Source organism: Heptranchias perlo, chromosome 4 (genome assembly GCF_035084215.1).
Source record: "Heptranchias perlo isolate sHepPer1 chromosome 4, sHepPer1.hap1, whole genome shotgun sequence".
NCBI lineage: Eukaryota > Metazoa > Chordata > Chondrichthyes > Hexanchiformes > Hexanchidae > Heptranchias > Heptranchias perlo.
In genome coordinates this window covers 80375057-80388167 of record NC_090328.1, presented here as the reverse complement: position 1 = coordinate 80388167, position 13111 = coordinate 80375057, and the positions used below count along the sequence as shown (strand labels likewise).

General features: G+C 49.7%; 1 protein-coding gene across 2 annotated transcripts in view; it reads left to right on the top strand.

The window, feature by feature from the left end:
* The window catches only part of LOC137321059 (SHC-transforming protein 3-like), a 224389-nt gene that overhangs the window by 152255 nt on the left and 59023 nt on the right, over positions 1–13111 (top strand). For both annotated transcript variants that reach the window (XM_067983223.1, XM_067983222.1), the window contains one exon: positions 11106–11157. In XM_067983223.1, the coding sequence (XP_067839324.1) occupies positions 11106–11157 (52 nt within the window). The remainder of the gene's footprint in view (positions 1–11105; positions 11158–13111) is intronic.

The window sequence follows — 13111 nt, the reverse complement described above, 5'->3', positions numbered from 1 at the left end:
ACAGGAGAAGAGAAGCAAGAACAATAGGGAAAGGGCACGCACCGGAGGTGGGCCGCCGCAAGTGGTGGAGCTCACCGACGCAGAGGTGGAGGCGCTCGACCTCGCCCGCACGCGACATTGCCTGTCGGTGGCTGATGGCGAGTGTGTCGCTGCCGAAACGGCCGGTAAGGGAAAGCTGACACTCAACACCCATGATCGCGAGTTACCGTCTCATCACCTGCCATCAGGCGCACTGTCAAGTTGGTCCACATGCCTCAAAGTGCCCTCTGTTCTCTTGCAGGTCCGTCTTTGGGTCAAGCGAGCGTGGAGGGCGATTCCTCAGAGGACATGGCGGTCTCTGAGGGTGCATCGTCACATCAGAGCCAACCATCCACCAGCGCAGACACGCACCTCGGTGGGTCCCCCTCGCCAACTAGTTGGGGTAGCACTTGGTGAGTCACCGCGCACGAGTGAGCATGAGCAGACCCTGGTGGCAGGGGCAGCCGCGGAGGGTCCGCGACGGAGGGAGCACTCATCTCCAGGCTCTGCTCAGCCGGACCCAGATGCTGAACCCAGGGGGCCACCAGTGAAAAGGAGAGTCGTCGAGGGCCACCAGCTAATTGCTGAGGTACTGGCAGAGGTGCCGCGCGCATTGTCCACAATAGCGCAGGCGATGGAGGAGTCCAACTCCTGCATGTGGGCATTGGTGGCGCAGGCACAGGAGGGTACCGGCGACACAGTGTCGCGGGTAGGTGCGGGACTGTCTGCGGTGGAGGACAGGCTGGCCTCCCTCGAGCGTCACGCACAGCTCCACTTCGAGTCCATGCAGGCCCTGACAACGTCTGTACGGATTCAGGGTGAGCAACATTCCGACGCCACCAACAGGCTGAGGGATACACTAGGGGTGGCCTTGCAAGGCCTCACACATGCCATCCAAACTGCCGTCCAGCAGGGTGGAAGGGGTGATGTGGGCCGAGGCCAAGAGAGGGATGATGGTGACCGGGGACATGGAAGCGGGGACGCCTCTCAAGGCGTCCCCACGTCCCACCCGTCGCCCACCTCTCAACCAGTACCCGCAATGGTGCCTCCTCTCCAGGTGGCCGAGTCTGCCCCTGCCCCGGTGCAGGAGGAGCAGTCTGTGGAGGTGCCGTCACGGGCACCGAAACCCAGGGGCCGTCCGCCAAAAGCATCTACCCGGTCAAGGCAAGAAGACGAGCAACCTACCACTACCTCTGCTGGAGCCACAGGGGTAGCACCACGTAGGGGTTCCCGGAGAAGAATTGCAAAGGCCTTATAATCACAAAGGGAATACACCAGGGTGTTTATTATTTTGTACTTTGTTTCTTATATAATGTCACATTCCAGATATTAAATAGTCTATTCTCACCACTCCTGCCACCTCTCGTCCATTCTTCCACGGCTTGTGCAATAGGTGCGTTCCGTGGAGGCCATCATGACGGCGAACACCTGCTGCCACCCATTGGGCACACTGCTGTGGGTGCAGGATTACTGGCAGCACTCTTCAGTGGAGGGGGCTGGTATGGCTGATCGCATGTGCAGGAGAGGAGATGCGAGCGCCTCGCAGTGTCTGACTCTAGGAGAACCGTTGACGTATGAGTGCCTCCCTGGCCCGGCGACCATCCCGGTGAGTCGCGGCTCGGCGCATGGGTCGTCCAACATCCTCTGGCGCGTCCTCCTCCTCCGCCTCCTCCTCCTCCGCCTCCTCCTCCTCCTCCTCCTCCTCCTCCTCGCCCTCGCCTTCCTCAATGTGGATGGCGGGTGTGGATGGGGCCTCCTCCAGCGGCACCCCTCTCTGTTGGGCCATGTTGTGCAGGGCACAGCAGACAACTATGATTCGTCCCACTCTGAATGGTGTGTATTGGAGCGCTCCCCCAGAACGATCAAGGCACCTGAAGCGCATCTTGAGAAGCCCTATGGTCTGCTCAATTGTAGACCTGGTAGCAGTGTGGCTGTCATTGTACCGACGCTCCGGCTCGGTGATGGGGTTCCTCAGAGGTGTCATGAGCCACGTGTGGAGGGGATACCCCTTGTCGCCGAGGAGCCAGCCGTTGCCGGCGTTGGGTGCCTGCAGGATGGGCGGGACGGCGGACTCCCTGAGGACGAAGGCATCGTGGCAGCTGCCGGGGTATCTGGCGCACACGTGTAGGAATCTCTGGCGGTGGTCACAGATGAGCTGGGCGTTCATGGAGTGATACCCCTTCCTGTTGATGAACAGCCCTGGCTCATGCGGAGGTGCCCGTATTGCGATGTGGGTGCAGTCGATTACACCCTGCACCCGTGGGAAGCCGGCCATGGCATGGAATCCAACCGCCCTCTCCATCTGGCTGCGCTCGTCCATGGCGAAGTTGATGTAGTGGGAGGTCCTGCGGAACAACCCATCGGTGACCTGCCTTATGCACTTGTGTGCAGAGGACTGACAGACCCCGGTGATGTCCCCGGTGGCACCCTGGAAGGAACCGGATGCGAAGAAGTTGAGGGCAGTGGTGACTTTGACGGCGACAGGTAAGAAGATGCTGCTTGGTCCATCAGGGAGCAGCTCGTCGTTAAGGAGGCTGCAGATGTCGGCGACTACCTGGCGATTGACTCTGAGCCTCCGTATGCACTGCTCCTCGGAGAGGTCCATGAAGCTGAGCCTCGCTCTGTACACCCTGTGCGGAGGGTAGTGCCTCCTGCGACGCATCTCTCTCTGCGGTTGCCCTCCCTCCTGCTGTGCAGGTGGGTGTGCCGCAGCACCGTGTTGGGGGGCCCCACCTCTCCGAGGCGGACGGCGTGGACTGCGAGGCTGCTGGGGCTGGTCATCCTGTTCGTCCTCCGACGATGTCAACGCACCACCCATCTGGCAGGTGTTGGTGTGAGGGGTTGTGCAGGGTAGGTGGGTGGGTCCTCGGACTGGGGCTGCGGTTTCGTGTCGGTCTGTCCTCTGGCTTGGCGGGGGTTGGTGGAGGGCAGGGGTTGACCTATGTGACGCGGTGGCCTCCTGCGTGGGTGAGGGCTCTCCCCCGTGGAGCGCACCTTGGCACCTGCCACAGGCTGCTGGCTGCAACACGCCTGGTTTGAAAGGTACTGTTTCCCCCAGTGTGGGAAACTGACTGCGTTGAACCTAAAATCCCACACTTCCTCTTTTGACAGCTGCTTCAGCTCATTAACTGACCACAACGAGCAAGTTAAGTACTCTCAAGTGGAACCCCGCTGGCTTTAATTGCCTGCGGGATTCCCACCAGCGGGGCTTGCGCGCGCAGCCCCGCACGTCAGCGCGGTACCCGGAAGTGGCCGGGATTTCGTCGCGATCCGGTCACATGACCGTAGATCGGGATTTTCGGGGCCCCCTCGCTGGAAGCCCGCAGGTAACCCGACCCTAAAATCGAGCCCCATGGGTGGCATCAGTTGTGTGTCTTCATTGTGATCCTCAGGAAAGGGCATTATTGCACAAACCAGACAAGATTTGCAAAGACATGGCAGTAGTGGTGCCAATATAATATGTAATGTGAGTTGGTCAGAAATTCAATATAAGTAAAAACCATGACAAACCCTCAAACACCCTTGTGCATCCCCTTCATGCTCACAACACGTTTGCCTTACGCTTCCTACTGCACATATGTGATGCATGCCCTGTGGCTGCAGCACAGGTAGTGGCAGGTTGAGTGAGGCTGACTGTGAAAGAGATGCACGAGAGGGTGAGTATGAGATAGAGCCATGAGATTGTATGAGGATTGGGTTGAGTGGTAGTGGCGGGATGAGTACTGGCGAGGTGAGTAAGTGCAGGTAAGATGAGGATGAGGTTTGAGTGGGTATGAGGGGTGATGTGACAGAGTAGTGTTGGCAGTGCAGAAGGAGATGTGGGGTGGGGGCGGTGATGTGGCAGATTGAGTGTAGGGGAATGAGTAAGTGTACTCACTTTGGCTGACCTTCTGAGGTCATTGGAGCGCCTCCTGCACTGTATGCAGGTGGGCGATATGTTGGTGCTGCAGGTGACCTCCTCTGCCACCTCGAGCCAGGCCTTCCTGGTGGCAGAGGCAGGCCGCTTCCTCCCGCCCGCCGGGGGGAAGATCTCTGTCCTCCCCCTCCTCCTCACCCCATGTATTGATACCTGGAGTGAGGCATCATTAAACTGGGAGCAGCCTTCCCCCTGGGCTGCTCCATGCTGTAATTTTTTCTATTTGTTGCAGCATCTGTCAGTGGAGGACTGCCCCTTTAAATAGAGCTCCTCCAGCTGACAGACCTTACTGCGCATGCGCAGTCCGCCCGACGCGCAGATCAGCAGTGGGGAACCCGGAAGACAAGGTAAGTGGATCCAATTGGGCTGCGATCGCGCGGGGGCAGACTAATTTCACCGGGCGCATTACCCACGCGCCCAATAGCTCCCCCCGCCGCGAACCCGCAGCCCTGCTAACATCGAGCACATAGAGCCCAATATTAGGAGGGAGGCGGGTTGCCAGCAGGGGGTCGACTGGGCGTGTAGGTAACCAGCACAGTAAAATCGGTGGGTTCCCCACGCGATCGTAAGTAAATTGAAGCCACTTACCTTGGCTTCCGGGTTTCGCGCTGGAAAGCTGCGCAGTGGGCAGACTGAGCACCCGCATCATAGGCTGTCAGCTGGAGGAGCCCTCTTTGAAGCGGCAGTCCTCCACTGACTAATGCAGCAGAAAGGAGCCAAAATTACAGCATGGAGCAGCCCAGGGGGAAGGCTGCTCCCAGGTTTAATGATGCCTCACTCCAGGTCCTACTGGATGGGGTGAGGAAGAGAGGGAGGACAGAGATTTTCTCCTCAGCGGACGGGAGGAAGTGGCCTGCCTCTGTCACCACGAAAGCCTAGCTCGAGGTGGCAGAGGAGGTCACCAGCACCACCAACATACCACGCACCTGCATACCTCATTGCAGGAGGCGCTTCAATCACCTAAGTAGGTCAGCCAAAGTAAGTACACTTACTCATTCCACTACACTCCATCTGCCACATCACCGCCCCCACCCCACATCTCCTTCTGCACTGCCAACACTACTCTATCACATCACTCCTCACACCCACTCAAACCTCATCCTCATCTTACCTGCACTTACTCACCTCGCCAGTGCACATCCCACCACTACCACTCAACCCTATCCTCATAAAATCTCATGGCTCTATCTCATACTCACCCTCTTGTGCATCGCTTTCACGGTCAGCCTCACCCCACCTGCCACTACCTGTGCCGCAGCCACAGGGCATGCATCACTTATGTGTAGTAGGGAGCGTAAGACAAACGTGTCGTGAGCATGAAGGGGATGCACAAGGGTATTTGAGGGTTTGTCATGGTTTTTACTTATATTTGATTTCTGATCAACTCACATTACATATTATGTTGTCACTACTACTGCCACATCTTGGCCATTCTTGACTGGCTTGTGCAATAATGCCCTTTAATGAGGTTCTCCCTTAATGCCACCCATTGGGTCACCCTACAGTGGGTGTATGTATAGTTGCACGACTACTTTGTGCAGGTGCCTGTTGTGCAGCACTGTGTTGTGTAGCTCCACGTGACGGAGGTGGACGGTATGCCTGGCGAGGCTGGTGATGTTGCTCTTCCTCCAAGGAATGATGAATGCAGCTATGGACCACTCCCCCCCCCCCCCACCCCGAAGGTGTGAGTGTGAGGGGGTCCACAAAATAGGTAAATGTGTTTGGACAGCAGAGTTTAGGGTATGATTTAATAATTTGGAGTTTGGAGACAACGGTGTGGCAGGCAAAACTTTGTCTGAGGTGACAGAGTGTCCTGCTGCAATGAATGAGGGTTTACCCCGCACCTGTTAAATGGACCTTTGCAGCTGCCACTGGCTGCAACACGTCTGTTTAAACAGGGAGTGTTTCCCCCAGCATGGGAAACACGCTCTGGGTAGTCCAAAATCTGAATCCTCCTAAAATCTCCAACTAATGAGGTCTGTAAACGACTTCAAGTACCCAGATAATGATCTTAAGTGGGATCCCGCCGGCTTTGATTGCCGGTGGGAGTCCCGCATGCGGGGGCTGCGCGCGCACCAATTTGCGTTATTGGGGAACCCAGAAGTGGGCGGGTTGGAGCCGGGCTCCAGACCCGCTCCGGAAATCCCCAATTTTAGGAGACCCCCGCCACGAACGCATCCACTCGGCCATCCGAAAATTGACCCCATAGAGTACAAATGCAAGGCGGTTATGATGAACCTTTATAAAACACTGGTTCGGCCACAACTGGAGTATTGTGTCCAGTTCTGGGCACCACACTTTAGGAAGGATGTGAAGGCCTTAGAGAGGGTGCAGAAGAGATTTACTGGAATGATTCCAGAGATGAGGGACTTCAGTTACGTGGCTAGACTGGAGAAGCTGGGGTTGTTCTTCCTAGACCAGAGAAGGTTGAGAGGAGATTTGATAGAGGTATTCAAAATCATGAAGGGTCTAAACAGAATAGATAGAAACTGTTCCCATTGGCAGAAGGGTCAAGAAACAGAGGACATAGATTTAAGGTGATTGGCAAAAGAACCAAAGGCGACATGAGGAAAAACATTTTTACACAGCGAGTGGTTGTGATCTGGAATGGACTGCCTGAGGGGATGGTGGAGGCAGATTCAATCGTGGCTTTCAAAAGTGAATTGGATAAGTACTTGAAGGGAAAAAACTTGCAGGGCTACGGGGATAGGGCGGGGGAGTGGGACTAGCTGGATTGCTCTTGCAGAAAGCCAGCACGGACTCAACGGTCCGAATGGCTTCCTTCCATGCTGTAACCATTCTATGATTCTATGATATCATACTGGATAACATTTTTTGTCTAATGACAATGTGAATTTCCTAAAATACTCACTGCTTCAATACATATTCACACCCATATAAACATAAAAAAGTATCATCATTGGCAAAAGAAAGTGAATATATATGTAATGAGACATCTTGTTAGCACTGAAGGGAATATAAACACAATGAGGAGATGTAAATGCAATGAGATATTTTTCAACGATTGGGGAGAAGGGTGAGAATTGTGAAAAAAAATCTATGAAAAACTGGACGTTGTATCAATTACATCAAGTTACATCGGGAGAAATATTCGATAAAAATGCACTACCTCCCCGCGGCAGACAGACCCTGCGCAGCCAGGACGCAAGTTTGGACCCACCAGAGCAGTTACCTGCAATCAGCCTTCCTTTCCAGATCTTGCATGTGGAATCAATGCAATTTGCACTTTCCACCACCATGATGTGGAGATGCCGGTGATGGACTGGGGTTGACAATTGTAAACAATTTTACAACACCAAGTTATAGTCCAGCAATTTTATTTTAAATTCACAAGCTTTCGGAGGCTACCTCCTTCCTCAGGTGAACGATGTGGAAATTAAATCCTTGAAATGAAATCACATTTATAATTCACAGAACAATGCTTGGTGATTACAGACAGTTTTTTCAACTGCCCGTTGCCAAGGCAATCAGTGTGCAGACAGACAGGTGTTACCTGCCAGGTCTCAGAATATACAAATCACCAAAAAAAAACAACAAACAAAAAAAAAACAGAGATAGAGAGGTAGAAACATAGAAAAGACAGCAACTGACCCATTATATTAAAAACAGATAACATTTGTTCGCTGGTGGGGTAACGTGTAGCGTGACATGAACCCAAGATCCCGGTTGAGGCCGTCCTCATGGGTGCGGAACTTGGCTATCAATTTCTGCTCGACGATTTTGCGTTGTCGTGTGTCTCGAAGGCCGCCTTGGAGTACGCTTACCCGAAGGTCGGTGGCTGAATGTCCTTGACTGCTGAAGTGTTCCCCGACTGGGAGGGAACCCTCCTGTTTGGCGATTGTTGCGCGGTGTCCGTTCATCCGTTGTCGCAGTGTCTGCGTGGTCTCGCCAATGTACCATGCTCTGGGGCATCCTTTCCTGCAACGTATGAGGTAGACAACGTTGGCCGAGTCACAGGAGTATGAACCATGCACCTGGTGGGTGGTGTCCTCTCGTGTGATGGTGGTATCTGTGTCGATGATCTGGCATGTCTTGCAGAGGTTACCGTGGCAGGGTTGTGTGGTGTCGTGGACGCTGTTCTCTTGAAAGCTAGGTAATTTGCTGCGAACGATGGTCTGTTTGAGGTTGGGTGGCTGTTTAAAGGCGAGTAGTGGAGGTGTGGGGATGGCCATAGCGAGGTGTTCGTCGTCATTGATGACATGTTGAAGGCTGCGGAGAACATGACGTAGTTTCTCCGCTCCGGGGAAGTACTGGACGACAAAGGGTACTCTGTTGGTTGCGTCCCGTGTTAGTCTCCTGAGGAGGTCTATGCGATTTTTTGCTGTAGCCCGTCGGAACTGTCGATCGATGACGTAAAACACAGATACAGGTCCCATCCCTATGTTTAAACACTGATGAGTTATGTTAAAACATTGAATAAAAGTTGCGCATTATTAAATCCCACATCCTCCAATCTGCCGATCTGAGTTGGTACCAGGCCTGCGAGAGTGCATGCACCAAGATTCACTGCTGATGCACTAGAGACCTTGGGTGCAAGATGTGGACTGAAGGAGGGACATCCTATATCCGCGGGGGCAGGGGGAGGCAAGAGTCCCTCCAGACATATACTCAAAAGACAGTGGGAGGCAGCGGGGAATTAAGTCAATGCCAGGCGCACAGCATCATGAACACGGATGCAGTGCATGAAGAAGTTCAATGCTTTGACAGGAGTGGTCAAGGTGAGTGAGGTCAACTGTCAAGTGGCATCTCCTACCAACTGCACCACACACTACACCCCCATCACCCACATACCAACAAAATCTTTCCATCAGTACTCAACTCTTCCAATCAGATGCTTCCTCTCACCCTTACACATTACCACTGTTTCAAGCTGCCCACCCACAACTCACAGGCCACACACAGGCAGCTATTCAACCATGACAGGCACATCACCCAGACACACGTTGCGCTTTCTTGCGGGAGAAGGTGGCGCATATCAAGAATCAGCAAGTGGTAGTGGCATTTAGCCCCTCGAGCCTGTTCCACCATTCAATGAGCTCATGGTGGACCTGTGACCTAACTCCACATACCTGTCTTAGCCCCATATCTCATAATATCCTTGGTTCACAGAAATCTATCAATCTCAGATTTAACATTCACAATTGAGCTAGCATCGACTGCTGTCTGCAGAAGAGCGTTCCAAACGTTTCCCATCCTTTGTGTGTAGAAGCATTTCCTAACTTCACTCTTGCACGTCCTGGCTCTAAATGTTAGGCTATGTCCCCGCGTGCTAGTATTGAAGTCTAGGAGACCTCCAAAAACAGTTACAAATGTCTCGGCAGCCAGAAGCAATAATCCAGCTACTAACCTGTAAATCCTGCATGGTCCCTTTAAATAGCGCTGGTGGGGGGTCCTCCAGGCACTCTGAGACACGTTCAGATGGTCGGGGTTAAGACTGTGCGTTGAGTTGAGCGTTAAGTCCTAAAATGGTGTCCATCACTTTAAATCAGCGTTGCACACTGATTGAAGCCATTTTCTCCCTACTTTACATGATTCCAGCGTTCGTTATCTGCGCCTGTGCTAACTTCTATACCAAGATGGTGTCTGGCGCATGTCATGCAGCAAGCATGCGTGTGCATCCAAGACGCCATCTTGGATGTTAGAGAGGCCGTGTAGCGCCGAAACAACGGGCGCTACACGGACCAATTTAGCGCCCATCGAGTCTACAGCACAGAAACAGGCCATTCGGCCCAACTGGTCTATGCCAGCGTTTATGCTCCATACAAGCCTCCTCCCACCCCTCTTCATCTAACCCTATCAGCATATCCTTCTATTCCTTTCTCCCTCATAAAAAAAGTAAATTGGGCATTACCTTTAATTGCATAGATTATTTTGATGGTAAAATTGATATACTTAAAAAAATTTCTGCCTTTTTATTCATTGAAATTTTTACATTCCTTTATCTTGGTTTGTAGAGTACAGACAGCATTTGGGTTGTTTACATCGTTAGAGTTATCAATCCCATGATTTTGTTCTTCGTGGCTCAATTGTTTTGTGCCGACAATTTGACATGCCATTTACTAATGTGTCACAGACACAATCCTCAAACTGCTAGAATGTGGAAAACAAGATTCATGTTTTTAGGGGAAATTATATTTGAGTCAATTACCATAGAAAATCACTTGATGTATATAATTTAGCATTTTTCCTTCTGTATTCACCCATCAATGTGTTCAGCCTTCACAGGAACTTATCCTATTAATCGACAGACACAATGTGATTCACATGTATAGAAAGGTTTAATCACACTGATACTTGTCCTGGGGTTTTGTAGTCATTGGAATGCTCGTTTTGCCTGGTAATAGTGCAGAGTATGTGCCAGTTCCATGTGTAATATTTTATCTCTGCTTCAAGTAGTCGTGGTAAGAAGCTACTACTACGGTTCAGAATGGAAGGGGTGTGCTTCCCTGAGGGCTCACCTGGTTAAGGCAGTGAGTAGCTGAGCTATACAGACAAGGAAGGAGGAAGAAAAATAAAGAAAAGTGGGGTGCCAGAGTTCACTGTAGGTTGACTGAGTGAGTGATATGTAAGCTATTTTTCTCTCATACTAGTGTAATTATCTCAACACAGATAAGGCTAGCTGGAAACTGTCTCTGGCCTGAAATTGCCTTATATTAAAAAAAAATTACATTTAATATTTTTCCCCTGTTCATTTACATTTTACTCCTCTTTAGTAGATCCTCTTTCATCATCTATTATTACCTGGATCACAGAACAGGCAGGCTTCCTATATCAGTGTCACTTAATAACCAGGTGCTGGAGATAGATGAGAATGGCTTAGGATGACACACACTCCAGTTTGCCCTCCTTCCTTGTCACAAGATTTTCAATCGGGCGGTTTCTATAACGGGCGGCAGATCCGCAAAGCCAGTTTTACGCTTGGACGGCAAATTGAAAATCTGTCCTGATGTCTCAGCTTCACATTCGTGAGGGGAATTGACTTTGTTAAAATTGAGTGCATTTAAAAAAGTGAGAAAAAATAAAAGCTTACCGATTTGCAAACTTATTCAAAGTCTTATATAAATACATCTCAGAGGAGAATGAAATGAAGTACATTGTTCTAAATCTTCCTTCATTCTATTGTGCTATTTGTCTTCTTTGTACATGACAGGACACTACAGACTATGTTGCATATGTGGCGAAGGACCCAGTGAATCGTCGAGGTAATGAATGCTTTTATCTGTTTTTAGATTGTCTGTCTCCCTTAAATTTATGTTTTTATAGAAACACACTAAAATAAACATGAGAAAAGATTTCTTCAGTACACTATGCACAACAAAATTGTAAAACCATTTATGAAAGACGGATTTAAAGATTTTGCTATACATGGCATATAGATGAAATCTTTCCCCCATGTTCCTAATATAAAAAGGGGATTGTGAATATGGACACAAGGAGTGCATTAATATCTCATGCGTATAATATGCAATATGGTATCTGCATCAAACTGTGCTTAAAAATAACACATGGTAGTCTGCTGATTGTGGGCTGATTTTCAGAAAAGTTGCAACTTTATGAGGGGATTTACAACTTTGTTTTTTTTAACCTATATATATATACCTCTTGCAGAAGGATTGTGGCTGGAATGTATTTTCCATTAGTAACGTTAAGAAAACTCCAGGAGTAAAAATAATTTGCAATTCTCTTCCTGCAAGCGCGGAGGTATTTTATTACAGGTCAGTCATGTCTGATTCTGACTTTCTCCTGAGCACTGAGATGGATTTAACTGTTTTGATATCGTTTGAAACTTCTGATATCCAGAGTGGTAACAGAAAGACAGTATGAGGGCCCATATATCTCTAACACATGCACTGAATAGTGAACTCACCTACACAACATAACAATGCTTATCTCACACTAGGAAACTACAATCTAGAAATTACTGTTTGTGGTAATAGAGAATGAATGCTTAATGCATCCACATAACATTCCTTTGTCCACTATTTTAGCGGAGGTGTAACTCTTTAAAATAAACAGGTTATCACCTGCATAACAATAGTGGACAGTGGAATAATATACGTATATATGCATTAAGGATTTATGCTAATATTGTCAACAGTAATTTCTAGGCTTGGATACATTACAATATATAGGAAAATGCATAGGCTCTATACTGGCAATGTGCATGAAATTGGTCGCTTTTATACAACTATTACTTACTTAAGTTAATCCTCTCCAGCCCACAGATGTTTTGCAGCATAGTAATGAAGTTATAACATCTATTTTTATCCTGAGTTTTTCCTGGCATTTTACTTGCATTGACATTAAGCCCTAGAAATTAGGCCAGGTGGCACCTGTTTTTGACGATCCGGATTCTTTCCCCTCAGTCTGGTTCAGTAATAACTGAAGTCGAATACATTTTAAAGTCCAACACATCTTTAATAGCAGGGTTCTTAGTCTGCAGCATTGATTTGGACTCCTGATAGAGTCCCTCTATGCTGGCAGAGCAAGAACAAAAACATACAGAAATCCACACGTTTTTATACAGATGAATAGGGTTGGAACATACTTAACGAGGGTCAACACCAATCATAAGCCGGGCACAGGTTGCCATGCAAGGTTACATTATTTCCGGCCAATCATAAATCGTCCATGTGCTGATCATGTTGCCATTAGACATCAAAGGGGACACTTCCTCACTTTCCAACTTGGAATGTTCTTCCCTGTTCCTTCTGTTCCTTATCTCCCAACCTGGAATGTCTTTCAACTTTGGCTAAGCTCGTTCCCTATATTGATCTGCCATAAACATGGAGACATTCAGACCAGTCCTTGACTCACATCAAAGACCTATCATTGATAAGACAATGCAGGCCTGCTGACTAAGCAAACATATGGCCCAGCAGGAGGGCCAGGCCACTTGTATCAATCTCAGTTACTAACTAATTAACCCTTTCTAACCATTTTGCATTCTGCTTCTTTGCCACGTAGGCATCTTAATATTTTACCGAAAACTGACCACGTAGGGATTCTCATTTTCAGGACCTAACCAGCCTACTAAGGTCCCAATATGGCGGGCAGAAAGAACACGCACATTTCCGGCCAGAAATGCACCACCCGCCATATTGGCGAAGGTGGATGCGCTGGTGTCAGGAGCACACATTGGGCTATTAAAATGGA